Source organism: Microcaecilia unicolor, chromosome 3 (assembly GCF_901765095.1).
Source record: "Microcaecilia unicolor chromosome 3, aMicUni1.1, whole genome shotgun sequence".
Classification (NCBI taxonomy): domain Eukaryota; kingdom Metazoa; phylum Chordata; class Amphibia; order Gymnophiona; family Siphonopidae; genus Microcaecilia; species Microcaecilia unicolor.
This window is the reverse complement of record NC_044033.1, coordinates 236172752-236187192: the sequence shown is the minus strand read 5'-3', so window position 1 is coordinate 236187192 and position 14441 is coordinate 236172752. Positions and strand designations below refer to the sequence as shown.

Here is a 14441-nt window from a genome sequence, read left to right as displayed (position 1 = left end):
TAAATAAATAGCAAGGTCCATCAGAGCAGCATACAGGTCCCAGAAGTGGTGTGGTGGTAGATGAAGTACACTGTAGACAGGTGGCCCAGGCCTATACCTCTTACTACCTGTTATACTTGTGGTGGAAACTGTGAGCCCTCCAAAACTCACTAGAAACCCACTGTACCCATATATACATGCCCCCTTCACCCATATTGGCTATTATAGTGGTGTACAGATGGGTGTGGTGGATTTTATAGGGCTCAGCAGACAAGGTAAGGGAGCAATGGTGAGATGTATACCTGGGAGCATTTATATGAAGTTCGCTGCATTGCCCCCTGAGGTGCCCAATTGCTCTCCTGCCGTATCTGAGGAACCAGTCTGCTCAAAATGTTGGCCCCTCCTACATCCTACATCCCAATGGCATGATTTTGTCAAATTTTAACTTGTTCATTTTGTTTTTGAAAATTGCTTAAAAAGATAAATGCATAAAGCACAAAACCTTGTTCAAAACAGTATTTTAGAAAAAAAAAGATAGATGTTTTTCTTTTTTTTAAAATGTGTTTTTTTCTTATTCGGAGTTGGTATGTTTAGCTCAAAACATCCAAAGTCTGATTTATATGAACTATCGAACATGCCCCTCCATATTGTTGGTTTAGATGCATATGTTTAGGCAGAGAAAGAGAGGTGCTAGAATCTAGTGATTATGGGTGTGTGAATGAAGGTAAGATGTGCAGAGCCAGTGGTTGGGGGGGCGGGGCTGGTGGTTGGGAGGCGGGGCTAGTGCTGGGCAGACTTCTACAGTCTGTGCCGTGAAAATGGCAGATACTAATCAAGGTCAGGTATACACAAAAGGTAACACATATGAGTTTATCTTGTTGGGCAGACTGGATGGACCGTGCAGGTCTTTCTCTGCCGTCATCTACTATATTACTATCCTGCTTATTTTCGAAGGAGAAGGGCACCCATCTTCTGACACAAATCAGGAGATGGGCGTCCTTCTCCTAAGGTCGCCCAAATCGGCATAATCAAAAGCCGATTTTGGGCGTCAACTGCTTTCTGTCGCAGGGACAACCAAAGTTCAAGGGGGCATGTTGGCAGTGTACCGAAGGTGGGACGGGGGCGTGGTTAACATATGGGGCGTCCTTGGCCGATAATGGAAAAAAGAAGGGCATCCCTGCCGAGCATTTGGCCGACTTTACTTGGTCCATTTTTTTTCACGACCAAACATCAAAAAGGTGCCCGAACTGACCAGATGACCACCGGAGGGAATTGGGGATGACATCCCCTGACTTCCCCACCTCCCACCCCGAGAAACAACTTCAAAAACTTTTGTCTTTTTTTTTTTAGAATATGTCCTTCGCTATGCTTCCGTCCCTGCGACGGCAGTTGAGGACGTCCTTCCCTGTGACGGCAGTTGAGGACGTCCAAAATGTTTGAAAGAAGGACGTCCATGCCTTCGTTATGCCTCCACTGACACACACATACCTCTCCTTCAGGGACCTGCAAACTGCCCCACCACTCACAGGGATGGCCAAATTTCAAGGGAGTTGCATTGAGGAGTGGTCTAGTGGTTAGAGCACTGGTCTTGCAATCCCAAGGTGGCTGGTTCAAATCCCACTGCTGCTACCTGTGATCCAAAATCCAAAAAGATAAATTAAGAGGGTATTGGAGGCATAGCAAAGGCATGGACATCCTTTTCACAGAAACATCCACATTTTGGACGAGGATGTCCTCAACTGCCATTGCTTCCCCTCTTTAGGAAGGAAATTGCTTGCAAATGAGCTAACAGCGAGCAGCTTATTTGCATGCAATTTCCTTCATGCATGCCCATTCCTTTCCGGCTCAGTAAGGGAAGGGCCATTCAGTTAGTGGGACCAGTGCACTACGAATGCTGGCTCCTCCCATGACCAAATGGCTTGGATTTGGTCATTTCTGAGATGGGCGTCCTCGGTTTCCATTATTGCCAAAAACCAGGGACGACCATCTCTAAGGTCGACCTAAATTTCATGATTTGGGCGTCCCAGACTGTATTATCGAAACAAAAGATGGACGTCCATCTTGTTTTGATAATACGGGTTGCCCCATCCCTTTAAGGGGCCGTCCTTAGAGATGGGCGCCCTTAGAGATGGGTGCCCCCGTTCGATTATTCCCCTCTATGTTACTATGTTACTTGCTGTGGCCTGATTCATGGCTGAAGAATAGAAAAAAATATGGGAGAAGGGAAAAAGAGGAAAGAAATACAATTAAGTTGTGATGAACCTGGAGCATACACGCTTTGGTCTTTGTTATCAGACCAATATGTAAAGCTTATCACAAACAATGCTTCAAACCCTTATTCTAAACCTATTTTACTCTTGTATTCTACTAATGTCTGTATTTCTGTATCTGTTTGATGCTAATTTTATATTAAATGACATTTATTGTCCTTAAAGCCCTATACCATCGAACTATTACAACTTTCTGGCCTTTGTGTCTGCGGTGGAGGAGATTAACAACAGCTCGGAGCTCTTACCCAACCTTACATTGGGGTTCCATATTTATAACCCTTATAACAACTTATTACTAATGTATACAGCTGCCACGAGCATATTTTCAGGAATGGACACTGGGATCCCAAATTACATCTGCAAAACATCTGGACCACTGGCTGCTGTTATTGAAGGTCTTCCAGCTGAGCATTCGAGCCAGTTTTCTAGCCTGTCCAGGATATACCACTATCCACAGGTCAGGGGATATCTTTGATTTCACTTCATTCACTCTTCTATAAACCTTCCTTAAAGAACATCAACCTTTAGCAAAATTAAACCAAATTATTATCCTCTCACCCTTTTAACTGTGACAAATTGTAGAATTTAGATGATGATTCAGAGTCAAAAGTTTGTAAAATGAACTACATGGTTCAAACTTTAAGGCCAATGTGATTAATATGTATGATGTATAATTTGAACTCATAAGTATAAAATTATTAATTCTTAGTATAATAAGAAGTCTGAGAGGGAATTTTGTTGCAAGTAATAATTTGAAGAATAATATCCATAATAGTAGGGGTTTATTTAAGCAGCAGTTTCATTATACCTAATGTATTTTCCTGAATAAAACAAACCAAAGTATCAGGTTGCATGATTCTAGTTCCTGGAAACAAGGTGAATTGCTGTAACTCAGCAGTTCTGAACCAGTGTGTCGGGCCAGCACCCAAAGCAGCTTTTTTATCCTTCCCCATCCTTCCTGCCATGGATCAAGAGCCTCAACTCTTGTGACGTCAGCTCCTTCCCTCTCTCCCATGACTCCTGCTCCCCTCCTTCACTATCCCCCTCCACTGGTGGTCAATCTTCAGCCCTTTGCCGGTAACAGAAGTCATAATGAACAGCCTTGGCCAACCCAGAGCCTTTCCTCTGCAGCTGTCCCTGTTCAGTCATATGTAAAACAACCTTCCATCCTTAAATTGTATGACAATCTTGATGTACAGAAGCTGAAGGAGAAAATAGCAATGTATTGCTATTGGTATGGTATAATATTAAGACAGGTGTAGAGAAGGTTCATCAAAAGTGAAGATTCTAGACTTCAATAAAATAGCTTTGTTTAGATGGGGGATTACCTCAATGAATTGTTGTCTGGATGGGAATATCTGAAGAAGTTGGAAAGCAGTGGTTAAAACTGAAAGGATCTATTGTAAGAGCTATAGTAAGGGCAACAAACCTTTTTGTAAGGAAAGTAAATAAAAGCAACAGTTCTCAAAAGTACTAGCTGGCAAGGTAAGAAAAAGAAGTTAGGGGGGGTCTTTTTAGGCGTGCTGACGTTTTTAGCAGGTGTTACAACTAGGCACGTGCTAAAATGCTAAAGACGCCCTTAGGAATACATTGGTGTCTCTAGTATTTAACACGCGCCTATTTTTAACGCATGTTAAAAATGCCGTTGCGCCTAAGTAAAAGACCCCATTAGCTTTTATAAACTACAAGAGATCACAGAAAGGGGAAAACTGGCGACAATATCTGCCTTGTGAAGAAATTAATAAACAAAGGATATGTGGAGTTTGAGTTTCTGGAGGAAGGTCTCAGGGTGGGGCTTTTATTTCAGAATTTCATCAGTAGCAGCAATAGAGGTCACATGGGGGAAAGTTCCCTTTTGCTCAGCAGTGTCCCAGAGAAGGGAAATGGTAAAACTAGAGGACATGAATTGAGGTTGCGGGATGGTGGACTTAGGGGTAATGTCAGAAAATAATTTTTTACAGAGAGGGTGGTTGATGACCGGAATGTTATCCCGAGGGAGGTGGTGAAGAAAAAAATGGTGACAGAATTCAAAAAGGCATGGGATGAACACAGAGCATTTTCAGTTAGAAAACTGATGGTATAAAAATCATAACGTAGATAGCAACTCTGGCTGTGAAGAGCTAAGGGGCAAGCTTGTATGGTCTGGATCCTGTGTATGGTAGATCGGTTTAAGATGGGCTGGAGAGGGCTTTGATAGAAATTCCAGTAATTTGGAACATGAAGACAGGGCCAAGCAGACTTTACTGTTGGTGTCCTGCAAATCACAAGACAGATTTGGACAGGCAGGAGTGTGCTTTGACGGCAACCTAAGTTGGAACCTAAGGACAGAGTTGGGCTGACTTCTATGGTCTGTGTCACAGAACTGCCAAGAGAGACAATGATCAAGTATATCATATTCATTTTTTTTCTGTAATCAGCAGTTGATAATGAATGTGATTTCTGGGCAGACTGGATGGACCATTCAGGTCTTTTTCTGCCATCATTAATATGTTACTATATTACTTGCTTTATCGTCTTACCTGTTTTCTCCTCCTCTCTTTACAGTATAATTAGGCTCTAAGTATTTGATATATGAATAAAATGTGATCTTTTCATGAAAAAGATGCTGATAAATACAATATTTTATTTTCAGCAGATCAGTTACACCTCAGGGAATCTTGTCATGAACGACAAGGTTGAGTTTCCTTATTTCTACCGAACCGTACCCAGTGATCTGCACCTCTGTGCAGGGATAGTCAAACTTTTGAAGTATTATGGCTGGACCTGGGTCGGTATCATTGCATCTAGTGATGAGAACAGCATGAGGGCTGTGCAGATCCTGAGAAAAGGGATTGAGCAGAGTGGAGGTTGCATTGAATTCATAGAAACCTTCAGTCATTCCAAATCTCTTGGGTTTCAAAATATGGAAAAAATTTCTGAGATCATCCAAAAATCTTCAACTAAAGTGATTATTTTGTATTATAATAAAGACTACACAGAGGTTGTAAGTCTCATTTGGGAAACACCTGGAAAGGCCTGGATCATAACAACTGAAAGGAAATATTTCTTTCCCTCATACTATGTTGATAGAAGAAACACCTTAGGTTTCTCAGTGGGAAAGAAAATTATTCCAAATTTTCACAAATTTCTCCGTGAGGTGAACCCTGCCATTTTTCCAAATGATTCATTCATAGAGATGTGGTGGAAGGACCTGTGTAACAACCAGTGCCCCAAGAGCATCCAAAGATCCTGCAGTAGTGATGAAACATCTTTTTACCTCTTACACTGTGACATTATAAACTCTGGGGACAGCTATAATGTATACAATGCTGTGTACAGCTTGGCACATGCACTGCATAACATGATCACTTCTAGATCTGGAAATACTACCATATGGAGTGGAGAAAGTGAGAGCTTTTCTGATTTTTTGCCATGGAAGGTAATATCCTATGTTAGAAGAATGTTATTGTCAGAAAGAAGAGATGCTATATGTTTGCACAGTGTGAAAGGGAAGCAGGAGCAGTGAAGTCTGTATATTCACATAGATGCTTCATGTCAAACATTATGGTCATGAAGCTAATTGCAAAGAGAAAAGCATGGTTCTTTTATTTTTCAAGCTAGTAAATTGTAGAATTCTATACCTGTACAAATTAAATTTGGGTGATTTCTAGCTATATACAATTCCGTAAAGGTTTGAAGACATCTTTTTAATAAGTATTTGAATTAATTATTTTGTAGGGTTTTCTTGTTTCTATATGTTTGTTTTTGAAATTATGTAACCCGCATAGATTCTGTATTGATATTAGTGGGATATAAATACCTTGAATAGAATGAAATAGAGATATAATCTTAGAAATTTAAACAATCTAATAAGATGGCATTAAATCACCAGTTTGTCTTATGTTTTGCCTGCTCAGTGATGTTAAGTTGAAGGACTATCAGGCTCATTTTTAAAAGAGAAGGGCATCCAAAAAGCGACACAAAAGGCACATTGGTGTACCTATGAAAGAAAGTCGCCCAAATCCAATAATTGAAACAGGGCCATAAGGACGTCCTCAGCACGAGGATGCCCATCTATGTAGTCCCCACAGGGGGCATGTTATGGGTGGTGTTACGAGATGGGCGCCTCCTACGTATAATGGCTAGCGAAATGGTTTCGCATGGGTGGGAACATGGGCGTCCTTACTTAGACCTGAAATAAAAGCGGCCAAGGTAAGGGGGAAGTCGTCTTTAGACCCATTAGTGATTTTGTGGAGTTGGAGAGTGGCGAGAGCATTGTTGGGAGAGAAAGCTGAATCGTTGTGTGCAGAGAAAGCTGAGAGTTTGTTCAGTACCTGTTACCTTTGTCTGTGTGCCGTAATCGGAACGTTTTCACCTTCACCTGCCTCATTTGTGTTTTACCTTTTCAGCTTTCCCTACCCCTTCTAGCCCCCAAACCCAGACACCACTACTCCTTCCTCTATCTCCCCCATCCCTTCCCCCTATCCTTCTCTATCCACTGTCCCCAAGTTCATATTTCATTCCCTTACCTGTTTGTAGTCTCTGTTTGTCCCTTTGTCCTGTGTACTGCTGCAGTGTGTTTGTGAAGACTGCTTGGAGAGTGAGTGCCTAGAGGGTGTGGCAGGAGAGTTTGTAGTGGGTCAGAGAGTGCTTGCAGTGTGGCTCTGCTGTGTGTGACCGCATTGTTTGTCGGTGGTGAGAGAGTGAATGTCAGCTTCTGTTTGTTGCTGCTGTGTTTCACCAAGTTGGTAGGGAGAGGTGAGCACTGGTATCACTGCATTGCACCTTTAGTGTGGGGAAATGGAGGCACTAAATGCACAGGTGGCTTATATGTTGGAGGAAGAGGGGAGGCACCGCAGGAGGTACTCACGCCCCAGAGTTTTCAGGCCCCGTAGCAGTTTCCTAGACCTCACTGACCTGCAGTGTCTCACTAGGTATCGCTTTGATAGGGCTGCTATTCAGCACCTTTGTGACCAGCTCAAACCCCTCCTGCAGCCCAGGACCCATAGGAACAACCCCATCCCTGTGTACCTAAAGATCACTGCTTTTCTATCTTTTCTGGCTCTGGGAGTTTCCAGTTTGTCCTATCTATGAACACGGGTCTCACCCAGGCTTCCATTTCTAACTGCCTCACCCAGTTCCTTGATGCCTTCCTTACCCATACCTCTGAGTACATCACCTTCCCCACCACCCCCCAGGCCCTGCAGAACAACATGGCTGACTTCTACGCCGTAGCTAGCTTCCCCTCAGTCATAGGCACCATTGCACACATGTCACACTCAGATTCCCCCGGGCATGAGAGGCCACTTAAAGGAACAGGAAAGCATTTCACTCACTCAATATGCAAGTTGTGTGTGACGCCCAGGGGGAGATTCTAGACGTGTGTGCCCGATACCCAGGTTCCACCCATGACGCCTATATATTGCAGCACTCAGGAATCATCCGCAGGTTTGAGTGAAGGGAGATCACCGGCAGATGGCTCCTAGCTAAGTGCAGCATGGATCTGCCCAAACTATACCTTCTCCACCGGGCAACTCTCAGCACTGTCTCCCTCCAGCTCACTCTACAACCCACTACTCCATCCCCCACCTCCACAAGGTACCCACTCCCAACAATACACACTCATCTTTCTCATCCTGCTTCTCCCCAAAGGTGACAGAGGCTACCTACAGTGGAATTGGCTCATAACCCCCATAGTGCTACTACTACTACTATTTATCATTTCTATAGTGCTACAAGGCGTATGCAGCGCTGCACAAACATAGAAGAAAGACAGTCCCTGCTCAAAGAGCTTACAAGTGCACTCACAAACAGCCACAGATGTGATTGTACATGGTACAGAGCTGGAGACAAGGAGCGCAGTGTACTACAGAGATGTGGAAGAGAGCCACACAGGCAGGTGGGTAGACAGAACTGTGGAAGGAGTGCAGAGGACACAGTGGCTACAGCACAGAGGTGTGGGAAGGAGATATGCAGAGTTTGGTGATGGGAAAAGAGGAGGGATTGGGGAAGGCTCCCAAAGCTATGAAACAGTGGTAACCTACACACACATTGCTGAAAACTTCTTTCATCTTGCAGGACAGCTGGTCAAGAGGATTGCAAGAGACAGCAGTGGACTGTAATACACTGGACTCTGAGAGCCATGATTGTTTCTACCCAATTCATTGTACAGATGTCTTGTTCTCTATTGGACACACTCAGTTGTGGCTGCCTGTAGGGTGAGGTGGGGGAGGGGAAGAGGCCCTGAAAATGGATGTGTGCATCCCTCATGGTCTAGGCATTCAAATCTTACCTCTATTTTCACCAGGTTCACGGGTATCCACAGCCGGTAGTTTTTCTCCCGCTTTCCACCTCATGTGTCTCCCCGCTAGGTTCCATCCTTCTTTATGTGGTGAACCCCAGTCCCCTTTTATGATGTGCCCACCCATTCTCAAGGTTGCTGGGGGTGGGGAGGGGGGAAGCATATATGCACTGAATGTCTTTTCCACATTATTCAACAAAGTCCTACAATCCTCCATAGTTATGGAACAACAACCTTTCTAAATTCTATCCTGCAAACCATTTTCAAGGTGGCCAGAGGTGTGTGCCTACCACAGCCTTGAGCCCTTAAGTCATGGTGAGGGAGGAGTTCTGGTTACAGTTCCTATTCTAAATAACCTGCAGGTGGCTACAGCCTGGTGCCTATATAATTCCCCTAGCCTGTGCCCTTTTGTACCTGATGTATTATATTGCAATTGTGATGAAGTAAACATCCATCTAATGCTTTTACCGTTGTTTTCCCTTTTCTCCTCAGCACTATATACCATTGCTGATGCATTCAATGTGAAAAGATGACCCAGCCAATCGTTTTTCTGAATCATGGGACAAAGGGTGCCTAGGGAAACCATCCTGAACTTTTCTCTGACAAGAAATTTGTCCAGGTCCCTTAGGTCTAGGATGGGACGCATCCCCCCTGTTTTCTTTTGCACAAGGAAGTACCTGGAATAGAATCCCAGCCCTTCTTCCCCTGGTGGAACGGGTTTGACCGCTTGGGCCTGTAGAAGGGTGGAGAGTTCGTCTGCAAGAACCTGCTTGTGCTGGGAGCTGTAGGACTAAGCTCCCGGTGGGCAATTTGGAGGCTTGGATTCCAGATTGAGGGTATATCCTAACCGGACAATTTGAAGAACCCACTGGTCGGAGGTTATAAGATGCCACCTTTGGTGAAAAAACATTAACCTCCCCCCAACCGGCAAGTCGTCCGGAATGGACACGTTTACTGAGGCTATGCTTCACTGGAGCCAGTCAAAAGCCCGTCCCTTGCTTTTACTGGGGAGCCGCAGTGGCCTTAGGCGCATGCTGTTGATGAGAACGAGTGCACTGGGACTGAGCCTGGGCAGGCTGCTGAGAAGCAGGAGTGTACCTACGACTAGCATAGGAATAGGGAGCACTCCTCTACCCTCCAAAAAACCTCCTACATGAGGAGATAGTAGCAGAAGACGCTTGGCGGGAGAAAGAATCCATAGCATCATTGTGCTTCTTGAGCTGGTCAACCAGATCCTCTACTTTCTCACCAAAAAGGTTATTCTCCCGGGAAGGAACATCAGCCATCCGCTGCTGGACCGAATGATCCAGGTCAGACATGCAGCCATGAGAGTCTGCGCATCACTATACCCTGGGCAGCGATCCTGGATGCTACATCAAAAGTGTCAAACGTACTCCTGGCGAGGAATTTTCGACACGCCTTCTGCTGCCTGATCACCTGACGAAAAGGCTCGGCCTGCTCCGGAGGGAGTGCATCAACCAAGCTAGATAGTTGCCTCACTGAGTTCTGCAAGTGAGTGCTCGTGAAGAGCTGGTATGTCTGGATTTTGGCAGCGAGCATAGCGGCCTGATATGCCTTCCTCCCAAAAGAGTCCAAGGTTCTAGATTCTCTGCCTGGGGGCACCGAAGCATAGTCCCTAGTACTCTTGGCTCTTTTGAGAGCAGAGTCCACCACCATGGAATTGTGAGGTAGCTGAGACCTCATCAATCCAGGCTCCCCGTGGATCCGATATTGGGATTCAGTCTTTTTCGGGACCACGGGATTAGACAAAGGTAACGACCAGTTTTGAATAAGGACTTCCTTCCGTACATTATGCAAAGGAGCCGTTGCAGCCTCTCTAGGTGGAGAAGGATAATCCAGGACCTTGAGCATCTCAGCCCTGGGCTCATCCTCAACCTCCACAGGGAAGGTAATAGCAGCAGCCATTTCCCGGACAAAAGAGGTGAAGGATAGACTCTCCGGAGAAAGGCTCCTTTCTAGTGGAGGGGAAGGTCCAGAAGAAATCCCATAGGACTCATCAGAAGAAAAGTATTTGGGATCCTCCTCTTACTCCCACGAACACTCATCTTCAGTATCAGACAAAACATCCCTCAGAGCAGTCCGAAACTGAGCCTGCCTCGACGCCGAGGAATGACGTCCTCGATGTCGGTGCCGAGAAGTCGACGCTTACCTGGACTGCAATGAAGCTTCCTCCACCGACGTCAAAGGGGAGTTGACCTGGGTGGCAGCCGACACAGATGCCACAGGCGGCACCGAGGTCGGGGACCTCACCACAGGTGAAGGGCCAGATGCCACTGCAGCAGACGGTACGGAAGGCGCAAGTACCCCTGACACTGAAGCAGACTGGCGCAGCAATCTTTCCAGACGCTCTGGAAGCAGGGCCCTGATGCGCTCGTCGAGAGCTGCCATCAGATAAGGCTGCGGGGTCGGTACAGGAGCCGGTGGCAGAATCTGTCGAGGTTCGGGAAGAGGTACCAGGCTGCCAGAAGACAGACACATCGGCACCTCCTGAATAGAGGGGGAGTGATCCTCTCAGCGCCGACGCTTCTCGGGTGCCGATTCCCTCGACGCCCCGGAGCTCCCAGCACCGTGTGTCGAAGGAGAATGATGATAGTGCTTCTTCACCTTCGCTCGACGCCTGTCATCTAGACTCCTCAGTACCGATGAGGAAGAAATGGAATCCTCATGCCTCCTCGGGGCCGGGTCCAACGAAGATCGGTCTCGGGGGGGTCTGCATAATAGGAGGCCTCGAGGCAGGTGGAGACCCACTCGATGCGTCACTGCTCCCAGCGTGAATAGGTCTTTCAGCCAGTACCTCTGCTCCCGACGTCGATGCTTCCCTCGAAGTTGATGGCGATGCCGCCGACCTCGGTACCGAAGTCGACGTCGACATCGAAGGACCGGACCAAGCTCCAAAAAGCTTTTCTCACTGGGCTTCTCAAGACGCTTGGGTCCTTTTCTTCATAAAAGACACAGACTACAAGCGGCTGGGCTATGGTCGGGCCCAAGGCACTGGATACACCAGGCGTGGGTATAGGTACCTGAGATGGTCCAGTTGCACCAAGAACAACGTTTGAAGCCGCTGGGTGTCTTCGATGACATGGAAGGAAAAACGGCTTCGGCGAAATCAAAAGACGCGATTGTACCTGTTAGAAGAAAAAAGGGCACAAAAGCAGGGAACAACCCGACCGTGCGGCCTAAGCTGGCCGCGTCGAAAAACAAAGGAAACTTTAAAAGGGGACAAAAAAAAATAAAGGAAACTACGGGTGCCTTTTTAAAAATTTAAACGGTAAATTGTTAAATGAAAAATAAGGCAAAAAAGCCATGAAATATACGAAGACTCTTCCCGGGCCTGAGAGGAGCGCAGAAAAAACTCTACTGCACCTCATTGCGGAGGAAAAAACCTGAGAGGTATGCTCGCGCGACGGGCGGGAAATCAGTCTGTGCATACGTGGCAGAAGACTCTGGCAAAACTTTTGTTATATTTTGCTTGCAAAATGCCGTCCGATTCCCGGGCTGACGTGGATGTCGACCCACATGTGAGAACAAGCAGCCTACTTGTTCTTGGAGAATCAGTTTATTCAAGGTAAGTCAGGTTCAATGGGTATGAGTAGCTGCACATCATCCGCGTAGATGAAGAACTGAGTGTCCATTGACCGAATCAGCTCAGCAAGTGGCTTGAGGTAGATATTGAACAGAATATGTAACAGTATCGATCCTTGTGGAAACCCAAAGGTCAGTGCCCATGGTGGCGATGAGTTGCTGCCAAACATTATGGATTGCCAGTCTGATAGAAAGGATCTGAACCAAGTATTGTTCCATTGATACCTGTTTTAGTCAGTTGTGTTAGCATGATCCACAGTGTCAAAAGCTGATGAGAAATGTGGCAGTACTAACACCGAATTGAATCCTTTGTCTTGGATTCTGTGAAAATCATCTAGTAGGGATACGAGGACCGTTTCTGTTCCATAACTGGGTGTGAATCCAGATTGAAATGGATCTAGCTAGTTTCTCTCTTCTAGCCACTCATTAAGTTGAACATAGACTGTTTGTTCTATAAGTTTCCCTAGAAATGGGATGTTGGATACTTTCAAGTTTGTCCTGGTCAAGGAGGTTTTTCTTTAGCAAAGGGTGAACCGCTGCCCTTTTTAATGCTGTTGGTAGTTGCCCATTTGAAAGAGAGGCATTCACAAATTTTGTGGGACTTTCTATGAGGCTCATACTTGCTTGCTGCACTAGCTTTGATGGGCAGGGGTCGAGAGAGCAGGTAGTTGGTCGAAGGTCTCTTAGGATTTTGTTAAGGCTCTCCTCTGGCATTGGGTCAAAAGTGTCCCATCTGTATCTGTCAGGAGAGAGTGAGTTTGTGCATTCCTGGTTAACTGATTGGAGACTGGGTGGGACTGCCTGTAAATCCTGGTGGAGACTTTTAATTTTGTTGGCAAAGTATGCAGCAAAATCATTGCAGTTCAGTTTAGACTGGGCAGGCTGGTTCTGTTGTGGGGGATGCAGTAGGCTCTTTGCTATACTGAAGAACTGCTTGGTTGAATTGGCAGCCTGTGCAATGCATTCAGAGAAATATTGTTTTTTGGTTACTGTTAAGCCTTGGCGGTACTTTGTCATGTGCTTCCTACAGTTTAGCCTGTCTTTATCCAGGCGAGATTTACATGCAATTTTGGCAGTCGTGTTGTACACAAAACTTAATTAACAATCATTCAGCACCAATAAATGGACCCTATCAAGAAATTAATGACACTAATTGCCAATAATTAGAATTTATGTGCACACTTGCTAAGCGTATTTTATAAAGTAATACTCCTAAATTCTAGAATGTGGAAAACAACAAAGCAGATCAGTGGTAGATGTACACAATCTTTATTAATAGAATCACATCAAAACCATAACTGCCCGACACAGGCTGTGTTTCGCCCAGCAGGGCTGCGTCAGGAGCTACTCAATGATCCTTACTATGAAATTCTTCTAAAAAGATGTTTGTTCCAACAATGTTTATCAACTGTACCGATGTCAGAAAAACAACAGCACAGATCAAATTTGTATAATTGAGGGACGATCCGTGATACAGCCAGCATTGTATGGTAGAAGTTGTCCCTGGTGTATCCTGTTCGACTTTACCACTTACACCTGTGTAGGGCATTTATGTTCTTAATGCGATTCTATTAATAAAGATTGTGTACATCTACCACTGATCTGATTTGTTGTTTTCCACTTTAGAGTTTGCGGATCGTTTGCCTTGCTGAGTTTTGGGATACTCATAAATTCTTCCATGCGGATCTGAAAAGGGGGATGAGCAGGGTTGTGTCATGGGTAGTCATGGGTTTTCCTAAAATTTTGAGGGTCTTTTACTAAGTCATGCTCACGTTTTTGGCGTGTGCTAAAATTGTGGGCGCACTAAACGTTAGAGATGCCAATGCATTCCTATGGGCATCTCTAATGTTTAGCACGCCCACAAGTTTAGCATGTGCTAAAAACATGAGCGCACCTTAGTAAAAGACGCCTATATGCAGTGTTATGGATACTAGGAAAAAGGCACATTTCTGAAACCAAGGAAACGGGCGCTAGGCAGGCAATCCCCCACCCTTCCTCGGTGTTTCACAGTCTGCCCTCCCTCCGTTTTCAACCCAGCCCCCGCGTTGCGGCCCATGGACCCCCCTTCCACGACCCTGTCGCCCCCTCTTCCCGGCGAAAACCGCCCCCCCCCCCGCCGCCATTGTCGACTACCTGTGCTGATGGGGGACCCAAACCCCTGACAGCCGAAGTGCGGTTCTGCTCTTTGCGTTGGTTCCTCAATGCTCTTCTCAATCTCTTCAAGTTTCTGTGCATGCGTCAGACGTCAGACGCACGCACAGAAACTTGAAGAGATTGAGAAGAGCATTGAGGAACCAACGTGAAGGGCA

At 45.7% G+C, this 14441-nt stretch overlaps 1 protein-coding gene across 1 annotated transcript in view; it reads left to right on the top strand.

The window, feature by feature from the left end:
- Positions 1-14441, top strand: part of LOC115464455 (extracellular calcium-sensing receptor-like) — a 71259-nt gene that overhangs the window by 47332 nt on the left and 9486 nt on the right. Inside the window, exon 3 of the mRNA XM_030194835.1 lies at positions 4882-5667. Coding sequence (XP_030050695.1) covers positions 4882-5667 — 786 coding nt within the window. The remainder of the gene's footprint in view (positions 1-4881; positions 5668-14441) is intronic.